Below are 24,267 nucleotides of genomic sequence, written 5' to 3' on the forward strand. Positions count from 1 at the left end.
AGCAGAAGGGAATCACAGGGAAGTTTCACACACAGCAGGGCTGTCGAAGTGAAAGTATCATGTCTCCTGGGCTCCCTCAGTAAATTTTTCTCCTAATAATACGTAATCTATACTAATAAAATGACAATGTCTGTCGGTCTGCATGCACTTCAAGAAGGATCTCCATAACTGATTGACATAGAGATATGATTTTACCTCATTGGAAAGGTCTTGTACCTGGGAGTGACATGTGCTTATTTCTTTTGGGGTATCTCCTATCGTTCATGAATTATGATCTAAAATGTATTTCAGTTTTGCGTCTTTCACTGCAGTTACGCCTGGTGGCCATTAAAATGGCGTGGTGGCATTGTGGGTCATGGAGTATGTACGTGTGTACGCACTGCAATTTCACCCGGTGGCCACCTGGCTGACCGTGGCATTGTGCCATCCTGCGTCACAGAGCACGCACGTAGTTAAGCGGCGGCGGGAACAAAATAAAGAACACAAACAATGCTAAGCCACGGCAACAAACAACAAAACTACATTTTTAAAGTGCCTTTCACATCGGGAGGACGTCCCAGTGGTTATAAATTACACATTTATATTTCTCATTAGAAAGATGGCTAAGTAAAAATCAAACGTTTCAAGGAGAAGTAAAAATGCTAGACAAAAGAGAGAAGGCCCATTAAATGAAACTGAAGAAAAAGAACAGCGCGGCTGCACTTCAGTGCTGAAAGGAATGCAACAGCGCGCCAAAATGAGTTGCCACTCCAAGAACAGCACGGCCAAAATGAATCCTCCCACAGGCGTTCTCCCAAATGAGTATAGATAAAGATGAAATGTCTATCTGTGTGTCTGTCTGTGTGTCAATCTACATTCCATATTGGATCCTTGGAGAAAGCCTAGCTGCAATGGGCATAGCTAGTGTATATAAAGAGAGCGGAAAAACACTTGCATGTTGCAAATGCAGCACAGTGTGCGGAGATTTTTAAACCAATTTTTATGTGGTGAGAGAACAAGTGTGAGAGAAAGCGCTGGCTCTGAATGTGGAGGTTTGGAGGCAGACAATTTAGAGAATCCTTTGAAAATGTATGGATTTCATAAATTTATAATGGTTGTAATCAGTAAAACAGAAACCAAATCTACTGGGAAGAGGCTGTTCAACCAACTCAGCTGTCATTTGGGATTAGACTGTGTTTACCAGGTTAGGGAAAGCTCAATTACATAGGCTGTACAGGACAGAAGCAGACCACGCTGGTGTTTATACTCCACATGAGTCTCCACCTACCGCTTACTCCCTCCCATACCCTTCTATTCCCCTCTCCCTCATGTGTATAATCATACCATCTGTGCACTAATTGGATGTTGCGTTTGCCAACAAATACACCGTTACTATACTTCGCAGTAAAATCCCGTGAAGCACTTTAAGATGCCTCAGTGATATGATAAGGCACTATACTGAACTTAATGATTATTAACTATTATTATTATTGTCTAGTATCCATTTGATGAGTATGCTGGAGTAACTAGACTGCAGTTTATTATATGGAATCTATAATCCTTGCCTAGCACCTTATCACATCATCAAAACAACTCAAACCGCTTCAGAGAAATGACTTTAAAGTATAGTGACTGTGTATTTGCAGGTAAATATTTGTATGTTAACATCTCATCCAAAGGACAATGCCTCTGGTCATCTTAGACTAATAATAATAATCTATGAGTTCAAAATCCAGACTTGGGGCTTGAACGCATAGCCTGCTGACTCGGAGGGGAGAGTGCTACCAACTGAACCCACCTAGCACAGCCAAACAGATTTACCGGTACTTGGCATAGTATTGCATTTTGCAGACTCCCAAATATGTGCTCTTCGGACTCACAAAGAAAAGGTATGACATATTTCAAAGGAATAAGACGATTACAGTCAGCAGTGAGTCTACTGAGAAATAATGATGCTCTTGCTTTGACCATTTTTGAGCCTGAAACACATCCAGTCTATTAGAAATTGAAGAAGCTCAGATGAACTATACCTGATGCAATACTGAGGAATGTTCCTGATCAACACTCAGCAGACTACCAGGAAATGAGCACAGATGGATGCACAGCGACCTGACATTGGGGAGATTAGATGCATCAGAACAACCAGAGCTTCGGAGACCACAGATGTGTCCATCCCGTATGGACACTTCTAACAAATGGCGGTTCTTTTATGCGAGCATCAAACTCAAGAGTCTCACGAATCCAAGGGGTCCTAGGGACATGCTTGCTCACAGTTCCTCAGATGTTTCACATAAAACGGTGAGTCTTGATTGCTATGATGAAAACAAAATCAATCCTGAATTACCATTGATTCAGCAGGCTGAATAAGCAAAGCACAGCTCTGTCTGACCTGTTTAACAGGTCGCCTCCATGCTGAGGTGTGAGTTATTTGCCTGCATTCCCCCACCCAACTCCCACTCCTTCCACCAACCATAGAGAAGTAACGACAGCTAACCAATTCATATCCTGACAGAACTAGTCATTGAAGTAGATATAGATTAAGCCTTAACCTACCCTTGTTCACTCACTCCAGTTTGATTCAGTTGGCAGAACTCTCACCTGTGAGTAAGGCAGTTGTGAATTCAAGCTTCATGTTGCAATTTTGAGGTTATCGTCTTGGTTAACATTTCAATGTAGTGCAGGGGAATGCTGCATTATATGCAACAACAACAACAAAATTACAGTGATAGAGCACCTTTCACGTTGGGAGGACATCCCAAAGCATTGGACAGTCAAGGTTCGGGATCCGAGCATGGGGGAGAGATGGAATAGGAGTGAGGGAAGGCAGAGAGGTGGAAGGGTGACTGAAGGCACGATCGAAGAGAAGGGTCTTGAGACCGGCCTTGAAGGAGGCAAGAGAGGAAGCGAGACAAAGGGACTGTGAGATGGAGTTCCAGAGTGTGGGGGCAGAGAGGCTGAAAGCCCGGCCACTGATGATAGGGCGGGTTGGACAGAACTGGACCCTGCTGAACGGAGGGAGTGGGCAGGTTGGTAGGGAAGTGCCGCTGTGCCGACCTTCAGATAAGACAATAAATTGAGATCCTATCTGTCTGTTCATGTGGATGTTAAAGATCCCAAGTTCTATTCAAAAAGAGAATGCAGTTTTCCAGGTGTCTTGACCAACAATCCGCCAGATAAAATTGGTCATTTACTTCAGGTTGTTTGTGGGACACTACTGTGCACAAATTTGGCTACCATGTTTGCCTAATAATAACAATCACAATAATTCACTGAAATGTTGTAAAGCACTTTAAGACATACTAAATATTATAGGTACTATATCAAAGGCTTATTGTTTAATCAGTTATGAGGAAGAATTGAGATTAACCATTATATACAGGCATGGCAAGTGTCCATGTGGAAGCGAGTGACAGCTGACACTTGCATAATTACTGGGGGATGCAAGCAAACATATAACTGTGGACAAGTATTAACTCTCACAAGTGCCCATATTCACAACACCTATAACTAAATAAAATACTCTGGTTTGTTTTTGGAAGGTGGGGTTGCAGTGTTGCCTGCATCCGAACAGTCTCCCAATTATCTTGGACACTCTGGGCAAGAGTCAACTGGTTATCCTCTGAAAATCTATTCTTCCTTTTGGAAGGACCTCCTTTAATCTTAGCTCCACCCCAGCCATGGTTGTGGTTCATTTCCTGTTTAAATCATTATACATAAACATCAGACATGTTCCGCTCACAGTTATCACCTTGTTGTAACTTCTTAACCCAGAAGCATAAACTTGTTCTGAAAATGGCAACGGTCAGGCCGACTGATTTTGAGCTTGGCACAGACTGACACTCACAAAGGGGAACACCGCATCGTTAACGCTTTTTTAGTAGGCAACATAAATGGAAAATTTTATGTTTCAATCAGAGGAAGCATCGGTACCAAAGCCCATGAACAAAGTTGACACACATATCTATATGTGTGTCAACATATAGATCACATAATATCAATCAGCTGATTCTACTTTCAGTTTAGTACAAAATACCTAAGCCAGCGCTTCTTTGGCGTTGCCCAACAGCTTTACTTTTAGGGGAGGCACGTATTTAACTGGGAGAAGCAGATGAGAAGGATGCATTACATTAAATCTGATACAGCTGTTCTGTGAGTAGGGGAGAGATTAGCTGGTGACGGCAACGTGTTATCACATTCTTATAGATAAAAGATACTCCTGAGTGAGGATATTTTTCTCCCAGTATTGCTCAGTCTGCGTGCTTTATGTATCTATGTATGTATCTTATAGATACATAAAGCATACAAACTGAGCAATACTGGGAGAAAAATGTCCTCACTCAGGAGTATTGTGATTTATGGCATTGTAAAAGGGATAAACATTGTAATTGTTTTGTAAGAAGAGGCCGTTTATCTTATTCTGCCAATTTATTGCATCGCAATACATCTATTAATCCCATTTCCCCTACCTTTTCTCCATATTCTCTTTAGTCTTATTTCCCAAGTATCTATTTGCCTCCCTTTCAATCCCAATTGTCTCTGTGTCTGCTGTGCCTACTGCATTCCAGATTCTCACAGCTGTCTTCATGAAGATATGTTTTCTGATCTCACTTCATTCTGTTTGAGCTCTAATTTTAAAACTGTCTCCTCTTCTTTTGGATCTCTCTAACCCAACGAGGGATCCAAACCTTGCACTGTCTAGTTTGTCAATTCCTTTCATTATCTTGAACACCTCAATTAGATCATCCCTTAACCTCCTCAATTCTATCTTTACTTAACCTTCATCATTTCTAAACTTCTTCGCTCCAGGTATTACTCTGCTGAATCATTCTTGAATACACTTGGATAAAATAAAGTTGCGTAGAATTCGCCTATGTCGATTTCTGTAATAAAGGATTATTACTATATTATTATAAGATTAGGTTAGGGCCAATCCATAATAATGCACCCCATATGGGTCCACTTACAACATAGTACTCTGTGATCTATGACGGAAGGTCAGTACAATTCCGGCTTCTGTGGCTGACTGGACAGCGTATTGCGCATAATGATCCTGACATTTGGTATAGTGTCTTTCACATCGAGAGGACATGCCAAAGTGCTTCATCGGATGTAGTGTAAAGTGCAGTGAGAGTGCGTTTTGTGGATAATAATAATAATAATGAATGTGGCATAGTGCATTTTGCACAGGAATTGCACTTCACAGGATTTACTCTAAAGTGTAGTGACTATGTATTTTCTCGGAATGTGAGGAAGTAGTTTTCCAGTTGTACTGAGATTTGTAGAATGGCTTTTGACTCGGCTATTGCAAAACATAAACCCTTATTAATTGAGGATAGAGTGGAACCATTGGGTTAAGAAATGGAGGGCATCCAGTGATGACTCTTCAGATAAATACCTCAAATAAATAGTTTTAGGTAGGACAAGAGGCAGAGGAGCTTATAGGATGATCTGATTGGATATGCCATTGATTTATCAATCCTCCCAGCATGTCAGGAACTGAACATGGCGGGAAGGCTAAGGGGGATGGGAGAGAGCAAATTTCAGATTGTTGTCCCCAGTGCTTTCACACCACTCCTGACGTACATTGCACATCACCATAGTAAGAGACCCAGGACTAGGTCTCTCTCCAATCTCTCACCTGCACAAGAGGAGACCCATTTCTGGGAGGAGAAATGAAAATTAATCAGCAGATGTATAATGGTGAAGACTGAAGACAGATGGGACTATGAATAGGCTGATGGTGTATATTGGGGTGGGGAGGGAGCAAATAAGATCATTGGAGGAGACTAACCATCAGCCCTCAGACTGGTACAGCGAGTTAGAGGTGAAATGGAGGAGACCTGGTTGCAATTTGATAGATAGGTCCCCAAGAAAGAAGATTGAGTGAAAAGCTGAGAGAGAAATGAAGACAGCAACTGACAGGTGACTGAGCGAGTGAGTGAAAGTAGAGTGCAAAGGAGAGGCAGGTACGAGAGACAGACAGCAGGGAAACTGAGCTGCATCATTAATTCTCAAAACAGCAGCTAAGAGCCCCAGTGAAACAGGTTGGTGCAATCTCAATCCTGGTATCAGCAATGGTACGTTCACAGCACACAACCAAACCCAACCCAAGGAGCACAATGTGGAAACTAATTGTTACGATTGACTCTTCTGAGATTCAGGAATGTAGACGGATTCCTGAACTACACAGACCTTGCTTGGAGAAGGTCAAACACTGTTACAATATGCAAAAAGTCAGAGCTAGTCTTTCCCCCAGTACTGTCATACCTCCTTCTTCCCTCGAGCAAAGGAATCATTTTACTCTAGCACAAAGGTGGAAAGTGAAGATTTTGAATTAGTACTTAATTAATCTCTGTAGAGATGGGCTCTCTTTCTGAGCAGATTTCTCTCCGTTTGAAATTCCATGAAGTAAAATAAAGTCGCGTAGAATTCACCTCTGTCAATTTCTGTAATAAAGGACCACTGAAAGCAAAATAAGTCCAATCTAATCTACACAGTAATAACCTTAGATGACCGACAGGATACTAAGACATCATCTCGGATACACTGTTTTTCAGCCTGGATCAGAAAGTTATGGGTTCAAGCCCATGTTGGGATTTAGATCTCATATAATCCAGGTGATATTAAAGGTCACATAACACTATTCGAAAAGTGAAGGAAGTTCCTCCATTGTCCTGTCTAAAAATCCCCCAAAATAAAATCGGTTATTCAGTTTGTGGCTGTTTGTGGGACATTGTTATGTGCAAATCGGCTGCTGCATTCACCTACAAAATACAGTACATACAGTATACCTTGTGAAACACTTTGAGATGTTGTCTTGATATGAAAGGAATTATATCAAATGTAAGGATGATTACTATTATGATAATCAAAGGCATTGTCACCATTTCTGCAACAGTGAAAAATGCTATTAAAAACAGTTGCATTATTGTATAAGCTACATCCACAGGTTTTAACATAGTTCAGAGTAGTATATAATTTGCACCCAAGGCCAGAAGGAAGTGAAAACGTGCACAAAGGTGTGTCTTTATGTCCAAGATTTTAATGCTTATTTTTTTGCCAAGTCATGCCTTTGTAAATTGCAAGGTAACATGAAGCCCCAAACCCACACGTAATCTGATTTGATCGTGATTTATTTTTGGACCGAAGGAAGTCGCTCATTGTATTAACTTCCAGAATATACAGTCAATTCACTTGACGGTATATTCTGTGAAGCGCTTTGAGATGTCTCGAAGACGTGATAAGGCGCTATATCAACTGCAAGGATTATTATTATGATGATTATAATATAATAATAATCTTTGCATTTTATATATTGACATCTAAAAATACTTAACAGGATTTACTGTAAAATGTAGTGACTTTTTTTAGCTGAAAACAGTAGCCAATTTGCACGTACCATTGCCTTACAGACAGCCACCAAGTGAATGACCAATTTTATTTGGGGAATTGTTAGCCAGGACAAACATACTTCTCTTTTCTAATAGTGCCATGGAATCTTTAACATCACTTCACCAGGCAGATGGGAGATTGGTTTAGTATCTCATCTGAAGAATGACACCTCCAACAATACAGAGGTCAACCCCAGCACTGCACTGGAGTATCATACCACCGTGGCAGTTCAAAAGCCCAATGGAGGTTTTGAACCCACAACCTTCTGGCTCACAGGCAACTAAGCCAAGTTGACACCATTGTGAACCAAAAGTAAGAGAAGCAGAAAACTAGGAAAAGAGAAAGAGAAGAAATAAGTACTGTGAATTGAAGGTAAAAGGAGCTAGAGTGCATTGCGGGATGGAATGTAGACTATGATTTTATTCCTTTTCTTGCTTTTAATCAACTCCTTGTTTTGTTTTCACTCTTAACTCTACTGAAATGAGCTTCAGGGCCATTTGAAGATTGAAGGTCCTTTTTCAGAGTATGCCATTGTTTAATTCAATTGAGATCAGCTCTGAAAATTCAGCGCGAAGTGAGTAGTATTTTAACAGGAAATAGAATATACCAGTGTGTATGTTATTACACTTCCCTCCATCTTCATTCATGGCTTGATTGTAAACTAGCTCCAAGCTCTTTGACAAACTGCAGACCGTGCTCACAGCCCATTACCTGGAGACTCATTCGTGTTGAAATACTCTTTAGCAGATTAACACACAAATGCTAGACAAATATCAAGCATGACAGGAAGGAGAACACTAAATAAGATCCACAAATATGTGCAGCTCTCTAAAGGTTGTGGCCTGGTGAAGATTAACTTTCGAAACTTTTGCTACGGTTCTCTCTTCCCCTGTTTCCGTTGGGAGTTTGCTGGAGACATTTCACTATAAGAATCATTCCTTTTGGGCTGCATCATGCACCATGCAGAGTGGTGACATTTCAATGTAAAATTGCCTTTTTTATTATCGCTGTGTTAACATTTATCTCTGATAATTAAGCAGCAGAGAATATTTCCACTTCGAATCAAATGCCGGGTGGTAATTTGACTGCATTTGTACTTGATAATTGTATTACAGCTCCTAATATGATACGATTATGCCGGATACATTTACGGTGAAATTTGAAAGGCCTGGTTGCCAGGGCAACCCTAGATACAATTACCTGTACATGCCACAGAATGCTTCATGCAGTCTGAATGTTTTTCGCACCTTAATTGTTCACATATAGATAATGACAAATTAATTTAAAGCCTGCAACTGCAGTTATTGAATTGGAACCACGCCTGATTTGTTCTCAATTAGCTAACGCTCTCAATAAGGACGCTTTGTGTTCTGGCATCCGTTGCTGTCGGGGTCTTATTGGCAGCGTTTTACTGCTTCCACTGCTGGCGGTGCATTTGCCAATGTTGGCAGCAAATGTGTAATATTCCCTGATTGTCAGTAGATTCAAGCCCCTGGCTTCTCATTCTATGATGAGAAAATCTTGTGCTGGATCTCGTCTGAGATATATATTTTCATGGTAAAATCGTAAATGTAATTGGACGCTTTCTTCAGGAGCTATAGAGGGGTTGCAGAGGAGATTGACCAGGATGATACCAGGGATGAGTGGTTTGACCGATGAGCAGAGACAAGAGGAACTGAGACTGTTTTCATTGGAGCAGAGAAGGTTGAGGGTTGATCTGATAGAGGTCTTTATGTTATGAGTGGTTTCAATAGAGTCAATAAGGAGAAATTCTCTCTACGGGTCAATGAGTCACTGACTAGAGGGCATCAATTCAAGATAGTTACCAAGAGAGAAAGTGGAAGAGATTAGGAGAATTTTTTTTACACAGAGAATTGTTAGGATTTGAAATGCACTGCTGGGTGTAGTGGTTGAGGCATAATCCATATTAGGTTTTAAGAGGAACAGATAGACTCTAAAAAGTAATACAATGGAGATTCATTGAGATCTATAAAGTCCCAGCCTGTGTTGCGGTGAATTGCAATAGCAGGTTTGAATGTGCAACGTGGGATTTAAAAACAGTTAGAGAGGTATCCGACAAGACAGAAGAGTAGAGGAAGGGAGTTCCATAGGTTAGGAAAGTAGAATTTGACGCAGAGATTTATTAAAATTTGGAATGCTTTTTCACTAATGACATCTGGAACAACATCCATAACAACATTTAAAAGGCAATTAAATAAATACTTGAGAAAAATAATATTAGCGTGAACAGGAAAAGACCAGGGGAATTGGATTAAAGTAGTACAGGAAAATCTAATTATAACAAAGTTGGTTGTGTCCAATATCTCAGGGTCCACATAATAAGTGAGGTGGGAGAAAAATGTTCAATTTCCTGGCCATCTAGTCACTGCTGCTGCCCAGTGTGAGGGGCACTAGATAAATGCAAATTGTTGTTGTTGATGTTATTTTCTGCGCAGCCAGCAGGAAGTTACGTCACTGGCAATCTAACAACTAACAGGGCTATTTTGTAGTGGGAGAAGACAGCATGTCAACATCGGAAGCCAGATATACCGTACATCCAGTTAGCACAGGTCTACTGTATTCCCAGTTCTAAATGAAGCAGTTCTAAATAAATCCTTCAAAAAAAAAGAAAGAAATTGGTCAGTCACTCATTCCACGACTGTTCGCGGGACACTGCTGTCCGCAATTGACTGCTGGTTTTCGCCCACAAAATGTACAGTGTATTTGCTTTACAGTATATTCTGTGAAGCACTTTGAGACGTCTGAAGACGTGATAAGGCGTTATATCAGAAGCAAGGATTACTATTATTATTGTATCGAAGGGTTGTATAAAGGGATTTCCCTGTAGCTCCAGTGGAAGTGGGAGCATCAGCACAGATATTGTGGATTGAATGGCCTCTTTATGTGCTGCAAGATTTCTGTGATTCTATTTAGTTTCTATTCCAACTCAATTATAGAATTCATTATTTACTTATTGATTTATCCAATGATTTGATTGCTTATGTGTTTATTAATTCATCTCCTCAAAGCACAGTAGTTGATGGATTAACCTCTTGTGAAATCTGACTGAATTCATATTTATTCAGCTAGTTTATTGCAGTTGCACAGTAACTTCAATATTTGTTAACAATTATTAATGAGTCATGTTCTGGGTGACAACTTTTGGCAAGGGCATTTGCTGGCATATAAAAACATAGGCCCTGAAATACAGTGTGCAGAGCAGATATGGGGGTGGGGGTGGCTAAAAGTTTTGAGCTGGCTGGCATCAGCTAACTCAGACAGACCAGAGATCAGATTCTTAATGGTCTGAATAGATATCACTGCATTAATCTATCAACGGAATCTCTCCTCACTTTGCCCACTTGATTGAATCATGTTAAACTGTTTTCCTGAAATTTCTCATGGCTTTACATTGTTTTCCAGCACTATTGAATCCTGCACCCGAATTAATACTAAATGTAGGAATTTTATAAAATTCTGCACCAAATTAAATTCTATGGCAGTAGTTTTAAGGCTAAGAACATAGGAAAGATGGAACCTCAGACGTTTAGGCTACTACTCACCTTCTGAGCAAGGGGTAACAGGACTAGAGAATGCTTACTACCTTCATCTATGACATATACATAGAATAACCCTGGAAACTTGGCACTTTAATGGCTGCAGCGCAAGCAAACTGAATCAATGGTGGGGGAGGAGTCTATATTTTATTGATCCATGAAAATAGTGGTATGTTCAAAGAAAGAAAATTACTTATGAATGTGCAAGTAAATGTCAGTTACACTTTGCTAAAATGAAAATGGATAAAAAGCACAGTTGAACATGACAAAACAGTCTGAAACAAGCTTGTATGGATTTTATCAAGCACTTCTGTAACACAGGGATTAGATTTGGGACTTGCTTAATACCTCCACAATGCACAAATATCTCATGATCCCTTTTTTCTGTGTAAAATCATTTTCCCTTCAGTGTCCAAAGTTAGCAATAATGGCAAGCTTACAGTCACCTCAATGTCAGAATTCTGCTTTGGTTGCCTGCAAAATACACAGTCACTACATTTTACAGTATATCCTGTGAAGTACTTTGAGACGTCCTCCTGACATAAGAGGTGCTTTATTAGAATTACTATTTGAACCAGTGTCTACATTCTTAACAAGACTTCAATGCTAAACATCTGGAATTCAATACTTGTAGTGCATTTTAGGAGAATGAATGGCAATTCCATTCCTTCCATTATACACTCAAACCTCTGTAATTATACACCACGTTGGGCAAAACAACTTTATTAATATTGTAAAATATATTCAGTAGATCGACAACAGATGAAAGAATTTGATCAGATAGATGACTACTTACTAAAGGTAATGGGCGTAATTGCACCTCAGGGTTCAATGAATGAATGCTTGCAGCAGTAATGTAGACATTCTCATCTGGCAGGTTACACAGACGACGAGCATTTCATTTCCCATTCAAAAAGGTCTCATTAGGTCACTTTACTGATAGTACATCAGAAATATTACAAGACAGGTACAAGAGGTCAATTAATTTGTCCCCTTTCAGTTCAGTGCAAGTCAACAGAAGGAAATTAAATTTCATAGCTGATGAGCCCAGTAGAAAAATGTAAGCATTTCTGCAATAGAGCTCACATAACAATGATTGCAACACAACAGAAGACAGATAACAATCATTACAGTACTATAGGCTGAAATAAATAAAATAAATTAACTCTAGTGTACCAGATGTCATAGAGATATAAACGTGTGAATACAGAATATGCGGTTACTGCAAATAATGAAATTGCCTCAACATTATTGGTCTTAGAAAGCACTCTCGGGTTTAACAGGATTTTTGAGTTATCTGTTATTAAACTAATGTTCAATTGTATTTTTCCCCCAACAGAAATATACCTCTTGCTATCTGCATATCAATGACAATTGTCACCATTGCCTATGTGTTAACAAATGTGGCCTATTTTACCGTAATGAATCCTCAGGAGTTGCTGGCATCTGAAGCAGTGGCTGTGGTACGTAATATAAGGGTAAAAAATAAGATGTTTCTCAAGGGATTTGATGTGATAATTATCATATTGAATCTGTTGTGAAACACTGCATTTTTGGCTCCATAAACTTTAAGAAGTGAAATGCACGTGAAAGAACCTAATAGTGTTTCAGAATGTGAGAGATGCTTTTGTTTACAATTGACCGCAAAACAACTACATTACCGTTATTGCACTGAAGTAGCTTTCAACCACAGATGGAAGGTGGCTAGGAAAATTAGGCTGTTTTCAAAATATTATGATTGCTTGCAACATTATGATTTGCTGAAATGGGCTGCAATCCAACAAACAGTGCAGTGTGATTTCTGTGGGAGCAAATCCTAAGGATTTAGTCCATTGACTTAATATAATAATCCTCAACATTTCAAATGAGAGAAATGTGGAATTCAGATGACAGAGAGGGCTACAGGAGTTATTCCTCACACAAGGGCTTACCAAACACAACATTGTTCTTTAAGAGGATGTACGGAACTAAGATGATCACTGTAGCACCTTATTACATCAAAACATTAGAGGCCTGAAAAAAAAATCCACTTAGTTCTAACCTGTAAGGATATTTTGTCTTGAAATCACATTTCCCTTCATTCTCCCTCTCCTCACCCCACCCCCTCCCTCCGATCATATAGAATTGTGATAAATTCTTAATTTAGATCCCAATTTTCTTAACTATTTCCTAAGAAAAAACATCTTTCAAACTCAGACAGCAATTATTTAGGAATTTTCCACAAGTAATTTTAAGGGAGTTTGATGTTATAGGCTGAAGCTAAGTGGAATTTGGGGCATCGGGGCTGAGCACTCCCACATCAGGTAGAGTATTGAAAGATGTTTCCTCTATTGTGCCTCAATAATGTGCTTTGACCTGAGCCTCACTATTGTATCAGTCTGAATCTTCCACCTTCCTCATCCAGCAAGCTAGCTCTATGGCCTCTCTGACATTTACAATTTAAGACAATTCTGTACTGTACTCCAGTTCACTAAAAGTATAGACCTCTCCTCTTCAAAACTCATTTCACATAGAGCTCTTATAACCTAAATGGAAGAGTAAATGGAAGAGGCTTTCATCATGCCATCCGGGCTGCATTCAAATCTAAATCTCAGAATTGAATGGACAGTGTGCAAACACTCTGTGTTACCCATTTCACAGACGACAAGACCCGAATGGTCTTCTGTGCTGTAAATTTCTAATTTCTATCAGGAGTAGTTTAAAATATTCTACAGTGAAACAACCAAAGTCTAATTTTAAAAAAAAAAGTCCGAAGCTCCAAACCTCTGATCAACAATCTGTTCTTCGTGGGCCACTGCAATCCTGTGAATTTCATTCTTTATTCCTGCCAAGGAAATTTTCAAGGCCGAAAGAAAAGAAACATTTTCTTTCAAATGTATTGCTCTCATGAGAAAGGTCTCAATAAATTGCTCGGAACGTTATCACACGTGAGCTCTCAGGTCATCCTCGTTGAATCAGCGCTGTCCTCCTTTGTCCTCTGAGCTCTTATTTGCATAATTAATGTTTGCAATAATTATAAAGTGGGAAATTTAGTTAGAATCAGGCAAACACAGAACTGCGTGGTTGTTTAGCAAGCAACAGCTTAGCTTTTGGAAAGGTGAGAATTCGGTTATTGGAGTTTAAAAACAGTTTGAATGCCAAAAGTCCATTCTCATTAGCATGTTACCTATAAAATACAGTCATTGCACTTCAGCATTTATCCTGTGAAGTGATTTGAGACATGCTCTCCACTTAAAGATGCTATATCACAAGTAAGGATTAGTATCTCTTTCTGAAAAAATGCCTCGGTACATAAAGTGCATCTCCAGCAGGGAGCTCCATATATGTATGTCACATTGACAGATGAGAATTCTGTACCAATGCAGTCTTGAGTCAGAGTCAAGGTCTGACACGGGTCTGCAGGAGGTACATGAAGTTCTCTGGAGATGCACTTCATGTCACGAGACACATATATCTTTGTGAGGTACGTTTACAATTCAAAAGCTTTTTCAATCCCTCCCTCTTTATCAGCAGAACAAGAATAATCAACTGAACTACTCCTTCATCTTTAGCATTTATAGACATTCCCGACTGTTACCAGGGGTTTCATGACTTGTTTGTATTTATTTACAATGGTTATCTGGATGGAATAATTATTTTCTATGTTTTGTTTTGAAATGTAGAAAATTGCCTTCTGGTTGCAATTGCTTTGCAGATGAATACATTTAGGATTGTGTTATTGTACCTGCATTCAGTAAGTAATTTAATAGATCACCATATGTGACATATTTGATTATAACCACAATTCAATTTCACAGACCTTTGCAGAACGGTTATTGGGAAAATTCTTTATAGCAGTCCCAGTATTTGTGGCTCTTTCCTGCTTTGGGTCCATGAATGGAGGCATCTTTGCAGTGACCAGGTGAGCACTAGCAATCACTTTGCAAACTATTGAAGACTAAACATCATACAGTTTGGGACATGATATATGCAAGCGACTGCCAGGATGGCGGAAGTTGAACTGGATGGACTTTGGTCTTCTTTCGTCTAGCAATTCTTATGTTCTTATGTAAGACCAGTCATTGGACCATAAGTTAATCTTCTCCCACCTTCAGTTTAAGTTTCTGGACAAGAGAGAATGTTGTTTTGAATGGTTCCCACAATTGCCCAGCAAATGTACTTTGAAGTGTCCTCCCACGCGAAAGCCGTTATACCAAATGTAAGGATTGTTATTTTTATTATTATTATGATGATTTATCATAATTTATCATTGAAATTATGATTTTAGGCATTAAAACTTTGTTTGAAATTGAAGTTTCCTTCATAGGACCAATTTGCAGAAGCCAAGGAGAGGAAATGGAGGTGTGGGGTGANGGGGGGGGGAATTATGATAATTAGCCCAAGGAATGTATCCTGAAACATCAGACATTTCACCCTGTTTGTGCCAAAACAAAAGTAGGCATTTGGAAAATTGTATAATTATTTAACTGTAGCAGAGGTCCAGCCTTGGGCAGAATCTTATTCAGGGCCTTAAAAATGTATCATTCAATTCTGAACTATTCTGACTTAGCATTGTCAGGGTTTTTACAATTCAGATATTTTGTCAATGCCACAATGACTTAATAGACAGTCGGGTACCTGAATCAATTCAATATACTGTCAAAGAAGAGCAGCATTAGCAAAGGTAATGCAGTGATATATGCAGTCAATTCACTATATAGTATATTCTGTGAAGCACTTTGAGACGTCTCGAAGATGTGATAAGGCACTATAACAAATGCAATTACTTATTGGTATTAATCTATCTAACCAGGTGGGTTATATTAGTTCAATTACGCTGGAAAATATCCTATCCATCTTGTTCTACCCTGTGAGAAAACATCTTCTAATGACAGAATTTTATAATGTCTTTGAAATGACTCGAGGACTAAGGGGAAATCAGTTGTTCCTTCAAATGGAAGCATACAAATCAAATTAGCATTTCTCTTTTAAATAACTAAATAAAATCCCTCCACATAACTGGCAGCAGAAAATAAAATTATGTTATGTAGATTTATTGGGGTTTGAGTCATTCATTGTATATTACCTAAATGTGAGCGAGACAGACAGAGAGGGAGACAATTGCTTGCACATGTTCTGAATTTTAGTGGCTCAGTTGGTAGCAATCTTGCCGCTGGGTCAGAAGCCCCACATCAGGGATTCTGAGCTCACAGTCTAAGCCGACATTGTAATATCATGTTTGGGGAGTGCTGTATTGTTTGAGATGCTTTCTTTTGGATGAAATGTTAAACAGAGTTCTTTTCTGCCTGTAAGAAATCTTCATGCTCTTCGAAAAGAGAAGGGAGTTTCTTCTAGTGTGAATTGGTCATTCACTTCCTAGCTGTTTGTGGGACAATGCTGTGTGTAAATTGGCTACCCCGTTATAATAATTACAGTAAAGTGCTTGTGATATTGTGGATTTGGGCTCTAAGTCAAATCCAAAGATTTTTAATACAAAACAATTATGTTGAAAAGAAAAGCAGCCACGGTGCTAAATTCTAGCAAACACTTGGATTGGATTTGAATTTAGTGTTTGCAGTGAGCCTGCAGGTCTTGTAAGCTGATGTTTGTTGGTAATGAAAAGTGTGCAAAATACTGGTACAGTGCTTATACCTAACCAACTATATGTGACTTATCTAAACAGAATGTATTATGTTGCTTCTCGGGAGGGCCATCTTCCAGAAATCCTCTCCATGATCAATGTCCGAAAACATACTCCTCTTCCCGCTGTCATTGTTTCGGTAAGAAAACAACTTGCAAGTGTTTCGAGATCGTCTCATCCACCGCTTTATATCTTTTTCATTTGCATAAAACAGTCTTTCATGCCTCCCTGGCACTAACGCACTGTGACAATTATCACATGTAAGCCAGTGGGCTTTAATGTTGTGCCAATACATTTTTTGTGCGATAATCTTAATTTACCAACTCAAATTGCTCCTACTAATTACCACCACAATTGGCAGTCATGCCACAGACCAGATCAAAATGTTCTCTCCTGACACAAGGACAAAATCTATAATCTATAATTTTCGGATGAGTATTTTTCACATTTCAAATGTACATTAGCACTAAGATTTCCCACACTCACTCTTATGCTTTACTGAATTCCTGCTGCATTGGAAACTGGTTATTAAGCACCACCTGCTAAATATTGTGCACATTTAAAGTTGTGTTAATGTTAGTGCAACATGGTTAGAGTTTAGAAATAGGGAAGGGGAAGAGGGGAGATAAACCTCAGGAATCGAGCAATAACTCACTTGCAGAGCCTGCTGCCTAGTCATCTGACTCTTCATTCAGCAGAGTCACCAGTGACCTTCATGTGTCCTCTCTGTTGCACTGGGATCTGCTCCTCACCGTTGGAAAGAACAATGGGAACAGATCATCAACAAAATAGTAGCTAATTCTTCAATTAAATTCTTCAATCAGCTAATGCAGGCTTGAACTGTCAAGCACTAAGCCGCTCACCTGTCGAACTCCTCGTCTCTGTCGCTCCACCTCATCCCCTCTCTATTGGTCTTTAGAATCACACCTTTAGATCTAACTCTTCAATTATACTTACGGTCAAGTACCTATGTTTGCATCCAACCCTGCCACTATGAAGCGCTCCGAAACACTACATAAATGCAAGTTGTTGCTGTTGTTCAATCTTGCTGTGCGATTGATATGAATCAACATTTTTAAATTTGTATCTTTCACAGTATCCTTTGACAGTGTTATTGATGTTTATGAGTGATATCTACAGTCTTTTAAACTTCTTGAGCTTTGCCCGGTGGCTTTTCATTGGTCTGTCTGTTTCTGGTCTGATTTACCTCCGGTACAAGCGCCCAGACATGCCGCGCCCATTCAAGGTAATGTCCATCACCAGTTATTCTGTAGAGTGATTCTTGAGAAGATAATAATAATAATAATAATAATAATAATAATAAACCTTGTATTTGATATAGCGCCTTATCATGTCTTTGAGACGTCTTAAGATGAAAGAAAGGAAATGAATATTTGAACATTACAGAGGTGATTTTCTGACCATCCGTGAATTTGGCAACTTTGAAAATGTCAACTTATAATGGGGGGGAAATCACCTTCTGTACCTTTGCCTTTCTTTACATGTTGGAAGATATTAATTATGTGTATCACTGTAGAGTGTCTAAAGTGTTCCTGGACAGCTTGCAGGAATGGGTCGATTGCCTCATCGCTGTTGGTTGTACATTGCTGGTGACTACTCTCATGGGTCCAGTGTGCGATTGTGAGGGATAGGGCCACAGGCAACAACGTCATTGGGTACCTGGCCCACATGGTCATTCCTTCATGTATGGCCCTGGAGACTGAGCATTGATGGACTCTGTGACACCATAGCTGAGCCTCAACTGGATCTCACTCAACATCCATGTCGGGGGGGAGGAGGGAAGGAGTCAAGGGATAATAGTCATTAGAGGGAACCCTGGCTGGCTTTCCCCCCCTTGCAGTCCAGGAACGCTGAAGCCAATCATTGTGCACTCTCCACAACCACAGATGAGGTCATTTAAGACCCGGACTTGAACCTGGGATTTTCCCTCACTCCAGATGCACACCAGTGATCAGATACATTTAGCTCCTAATGTCATCATAGGAGAAAGTTGCATTGTTTTTGACTGACGTCATTGGTATCAGAATGAAAATACACCCTTCTCTCAGCTGGGGCAGAATTGGGTAAAAATTCCATTCAGTATTACATCAGCCCATTCTATAATGCAAAGCTATACGTGGCCAATATACATAACGTTGAACAGTATTTTTACCCTAATGTAGGCAAATTCATCACCTTTCAGGCTTATCCCTGACTATCTACATAAGCATTTGTTTTTGTGTCACGGGTCATGTTTCATCTTGAACAATGTGAATGCAAATACTGATAATTTCAGGCCATTTGAAAGTAAAAGATTTTTTTCTGACACAGAGCAACAGAGCAATGGATTTGTCAAATGTCCATTGGAAGCAAAAATGCCTCATTATGACCAAACCTTTATTGACCTATGACAAAAAGGCAACTGGGTGACAAATCTGTGGTCTCAACAGCACCAACAAGCGCAGGCAATATCACATTATGAAAAGAACACACTGGCATGGCTTGAGGCATTGCAATCACTCAGCATTGTAACTCCTTCCCAGCAGCAAAGTGCTAAAAGGCCACACAGTAAAGACAGAAATGAAATAATCACATTCAATTTTACAGCGCTTTTAAAAATGCTAGCACACATCATTTCATGCAGGATATTTTTAAAAATGCAAATGGATACACAGCGGTGTAGTAAATTACATGGGCTGCTTTTCCTGCTGAACATTTTACCCCCTGAGACTACTCAGTAGTATGATTGACAGCTCTCCTGGGATTGGAGTCCTTTTCCTCCTTAAAATAGATGTATTTAAGTAATTAATTATTTATATATAAAAATATGCTTTTTCAACAAAAAAACAGTCATTTGGGGTAATTTAACACGAAATGGACGAAGTCGAGTTGCTGAAATCTTGCAAAAGTGCTCAGTTAGCTCTAAATGATAGAGAGAGAGCAGCTAACTTAACATCAAAACACATGAAGACCCAATGCAGTCATCAGTTGAGCTGACACCGCCACACCATGCCAATCCCAGTTCACAAAGGCTCCATGCGAGACCGAATGACAATTTTTTTGCACTGATCAATCATCCTCTAAACAAAAAGCTCATTCATGTCAGATACTACTTACTTTGCACATAACCTAAGACTGGCAGTGTTCCAAGGAAAACACATTTTCTCTCAAATTACCTTATAAAATAGCATGGCGCCACTCGCCTGATTGTAGTTAAAGTGCATGTTGCTTTCCTCAAATGTGGCTCATTTCATATTTCGCCTTTTGCCTACGAGGGTGGTGCAGAGCAGATTTCTAACAAAAGCCTCATTCAAGTTCCATTGAATTATTATTGTGCTGAGTGATGGATATGGAATAACATATCACTGTGAGTGTGCTGTAAGACAGTAACACGTCCAGATGTTCTGGCCATAAACTGCACAGCAGAGCTCAAAATGTTCATCAATGCCACCTGAACCACAGGATTTTCATTGCCTTGAACTGAACTCTCATAGGGATTTTGTTTTAATTCTTTGGCGGTCTGACTTCTCCTGAATTAACCTGCTTTATGCCTGGGTTCCGTGTTATACTTCACTTACAGCTTATTAAACTAAATGGTGCTCCTTTCATAAAATAAATGGTGGTCTAATGCTGTATGCTGCATACTTTCTGGCCCCATATCAGTCTGCATTTTCAAAAGTAAAGAGGTGGACAGCTTAAATTTAGTGGCGTCCACAAAACAGACATAAAAGTTGAGTTAAGTCCGCCTTTCCCTAGCTGCCACAGAAATGCTGGTATCAGAGCACCGGCAGGAATCGCCTGCTGGTTGGCTCAATAACTGCAAGCTTTTGGGGCAGAACCATTCGAACCAAGTTGGGTTTGCTCACATGGCTATCAGCTGGGACATCTGGGAGAGGAGCTAGCTACATAAGGGTAAATTGTGTTGCATTGCATTGTATTGAAGGAGTGGAATGCCGTACATTGTGACATTTATTACATATAAGTTTTCCAAGCCTAAATCCCGCAGAAGTACTTGCAGGATAGCTTTATTATAGGAAAAATGTGGTCTGAAGTGGAGCTTGTTCTTGTTAGATCTGCCCTCAAGGATAGCAACTTGTATTGTTCGTACAGCAAAAGCTTAACCAAGTTTAACCAGATTCTTTCGGTGTTTGTGATGTTTGAATATTACCATACATCAGATCTGCCTTATTTCTAACAAACTCTGCTTGTTGTTGCAGGTCCCTCTGTTTATTCCCACTTTCTTTTCTTTCACCTGCCTCTTCATCGTAGCGCTGTCACTTTACGCTGACCCCACCAATGCTGGCATTGGATTTGCCATCACGCTGACTGGAATCCCTGCCTACTACCTATTTGTAGTGTGGGACAGCAAGCCAAAGTGCTTCCAAAAATTGATGGGTAAGTAATATAAAGCATTCATCCGCCCATAACATAAGCCTGTGTTTCTACTCTATACTACAGGAGAGCCCTGTTGAAGTGCCCTTCAATATAACACTGCCTCACTTTTTTCAATAAAATTTATTTATTGGTATAAAATATACTTACACTTGTCTCATAAATAACAAACTCGTAACAGCAAAAAAAACACAACTCTTCCGTAACCCATTACAAAATTCCCCTTGTAGCAGAGCCCTATTTCTTTGCGCTCATAATACTGCCTCACTCATAGCACAGGTCAGCTGTAGTCTTATGCTAACTGGAAACATGCTGCACCAGCTTCAAGTTAAAAATAAATGGCTGACTTCTGGGTCATCAGGACACTCAGGATGTCACTTCCTGCACATTGCACCCTACTACATTAGCATCACTTCCTACACTCCAAGCATGCATGCCTGTGTAAGAAGCCCCGCTTCTTTACTTTGCATAAGAAGGGGCATTGGCAGTACTTCCTGTGCATAATCTGTATGCGCTCAATGCAAATGAAGTGATATCAGCAACGACCAGATATCAATCCAGATTTCAACCGCTGAAACATTTGAACCAACTGAATGTCCCTATATTAAGTTTATCCTGTATTTAATAATAATAATCCTTGCATTTGATAGTAGCACCTTATCACATCATTGAGACGTCTCAAAGCGCTTCACAGGATGTACTATAAAGTGTAGTGACTGTGTATTTTGTGGGCGAAATGGGGCAGCCAATTGCGCACAGCAGTGTCTCACAAACAGTCATGGAGTGAGCAACCAATTTTATTTGGGGAATTACTGGCCAGGACACTGGGAGAGAGAAACTTCCTTCTCTGTTAGAAATAATTTAGAATGTACTATTAATCATGCAATTTCTGGTTCCTTCAATGCCCTAGTGGGTAAAGGCATTATCCTGCTTAGTGGATGTATATACTTATGTTTTTTTAAGTTATAGTGAGAATATATGTCATCTGTCTAATAGTATTGTGGTTATACATACCTGTATGCCTAATGGTATAATAATAATAATAATAATCCTTGCATTTGATATAGCGCTTTTCATGCCGGGAGGACGTCCCAAAGCGCTTCACAGAACACACTGTAAAGTGAATTGACGGTATATTTGTGGGCGAACGCGGCAGCCAATTGCGCACAGCAATGTCCACAAACAATCGTAGATTGAAAATGACCTATTTTTTATTTTTGTTTTTGGTTTTTGGAGGGATTATTATTAGGCGTGTGGAGTAAGGAAACTTTCCCAAGGTTTCGCCCTCTGCCTGGAATTGAACTCAGGTCTCTAGCTTGCAAAGCGAGTGCTCTAACCACTGAGCTACAGGACTCCACGAATATATGCTTGTGTGACTCCTTGGTATTGTGGATCTATGCACCTGCGATTCTTATGCTATAGTGAATGCATACATAGTGTTTGAATGGTATAACAGCTGCATAAACCTTGGTTTTAGTAGTGTAGTAAATATGTATATATATATATATATGTGTGTGTGTATTTCTATTGGTTTAGTGGCTGTACATAGCTATATTTCTTGAATACATATAATTTATCTCAGCCATAATATCTGGTGATATAAAAACAACAAATTACATTTGTTTAGTGCCTTTCACGTCGGGAGGACATTCCAAGGCGCTGATGAATAGCGATGAGTATTCATTAAGGAAAGAATCAGAAGGACTTTCATCAGAGTCATTAGAAACCAGTTACACTTTTGAGAACATAGGAATATCTAGCATTTCCAATGTTTTTCCAATTAAACTTTAAACAAACATTACGAGTATGAGTTATATTTTATGACTGATTACTTTTGCGGATGAAACATAATTTGCTTGATTCAGCTCATGCTCCCAAGTTCTGCTGTTGCCATAAAGGCACATTTTCTAACCTGACATTTAATCCATTGATACAAATCACTTCAGAGACCCATTGTTCCTCTGCTGTATGATTGTTTCTCTTGTGTGGGTTCAAGGCAGTTAACACAGCATCACTCATAGTGGAACAGTGCAGTCCTATTAAATGCTAACTTTGTGACTTGTTCAACATTTATTCAATACCTGAAAATATTTCTAATTATCTGATTGGCTACCTTCCACTCAATGAGTAGTTTAATGGTACTGACAGCTGAAGAGGAGGTACTGGAGTCTGAGACTTCAGCCCGTGCTGTTGCATACAAAATACTCCTTCACTATATACTGAGGGAAACCTGTGTGCTGCGGGAATAACAATCCTTCCATTTCATAGTGCCTGTAACATTGAGAATGTGTCAAAGCACTTCACAAAGTCTCTGTGACGTGCAGTGATCGTGTATTTGTGAGTGAACACGGACACCAATTTGCAAACAGCAAAGTCCCACAAACAGTCATGAGTCATGAGGTGAATGACCAAATTTATCTGGAAGATTGTGGCCCAAGACACTAGGAGAAGTTTCTTTCTCTTTTCAAATAGTACTTTGTGAGCTTTAACATCTATCCAAACAGGGAGAGGGCCTTGAGGTCACTTCTCACAAGGTCATAGGATTGTTTTGGATGAATAAGACTCTTTGGCAATTTGATCTCATCCTTTCAGAATTCCGACTCTACTAGTTGTTTTTTAAATGTTTCAGTAACCTAGCCTCAACTATCATTCCTATCAATCTGTTATCAAGCTGACATTCCAAGACACTACCCTGTGTTAAGAGCACTATATAAATGCAAGTTTGTGTTGTTGTCAAACAGATTAATATAAAAGAGAATTAGAGAATTGTGGAGTCCTGTAGCTCAGTGGTTAGAGCACTCGCTTTGCAAGCTAGAGACCTGAGTTCAATTCCAGGCAGGGCAAAACCTTGGGCAAGTTTCCTTACTCCACACAGAGCCTGATAATAATCCCTCCAAAACAAAACAGTAATAAATTGGTCATTTTCAATCTATGACTGTTTGTGGGACATTGCTGTGTACAATTGGCTGCCGCGTTCGCCCACAAATATACGGTCAATTCACTTTACAGTCTATTCTGTGAAGCGCTTTGAGACGTCTAGAAGAAGTGAAAAGCGCTATATCAAATGCAAGGATTATTATTATTATTAGATAGATGCGTGAAGAAAAGGCACATTAAAAGGCTATGGGGAATGAGAAACAGTGTAGGATTAGATTAGGTAATCATCTTTCCAGTCTGAAAATGATTGGAAAATTGAAAGTGAGCCTGGGTGGGATGATGTGCTAAAACACCAACTAACCCTTCGATTTTTTTAAAAAAACAGCAACAACAACGATGGCCTGGCAGCCGCTGCCACTGCCATCCTGGCCATGACCTGGGAGGCTGAGC

The 24,267-nt window shown here is 39.6% G+C and overlaps 1 protein-coding gene across 1 annotated transcript in view; it reads left to right on the forward strand.

Moving 5' to 3' along the window:
- slc7a11 (solute carrier family 7 member 11) overlaps positions 1–24,267 on the forward strand; it is a 90,060-nt gene that overhangs the window by 61,108 nt on the left and 4,685 nt on the right. Inside the window, exons 7-11 of the mRNA XM_007897739.2 lie at positions 12,268–12,391; positions 14,726–14,829; positions 16,591–16,687; positions 17,645–17,794; positions 20,766–20,943. Coding sequence (XP_007895930.1) covers positions 12,268–12,391; positions 14,726–14,829; positions 16,591–16,687; positions 17,645–17,794; positions 20,766–20,943 — 653 coding nt within the window. The remainder of the gene's footprint in view (positions 1–12,267; positions 12,392–14,725; positions 14,830–16,590; positions 16,688–17,644; positions 17,795–20,765; positions 20,944–24,267) is intronic.

This window comes from Callorhinchus milii, unplaced genomic scaffold, assembly GCF_018977255.1.
Source record: "Callorhinchus milii isolate IMCB2004 unplaced genomic scaffold, IMCB_Cmil_1.0 Scaffold1, whole genome shotgun sequence".
In the NCBI taxonomy this organism is placed as follows: Eukaryota; Metazoa; Chordata; class Chondrichthyes; order Chimaeriformes; family Callorhinchidae; genus Callorhinchus; species Callorhinchus milii.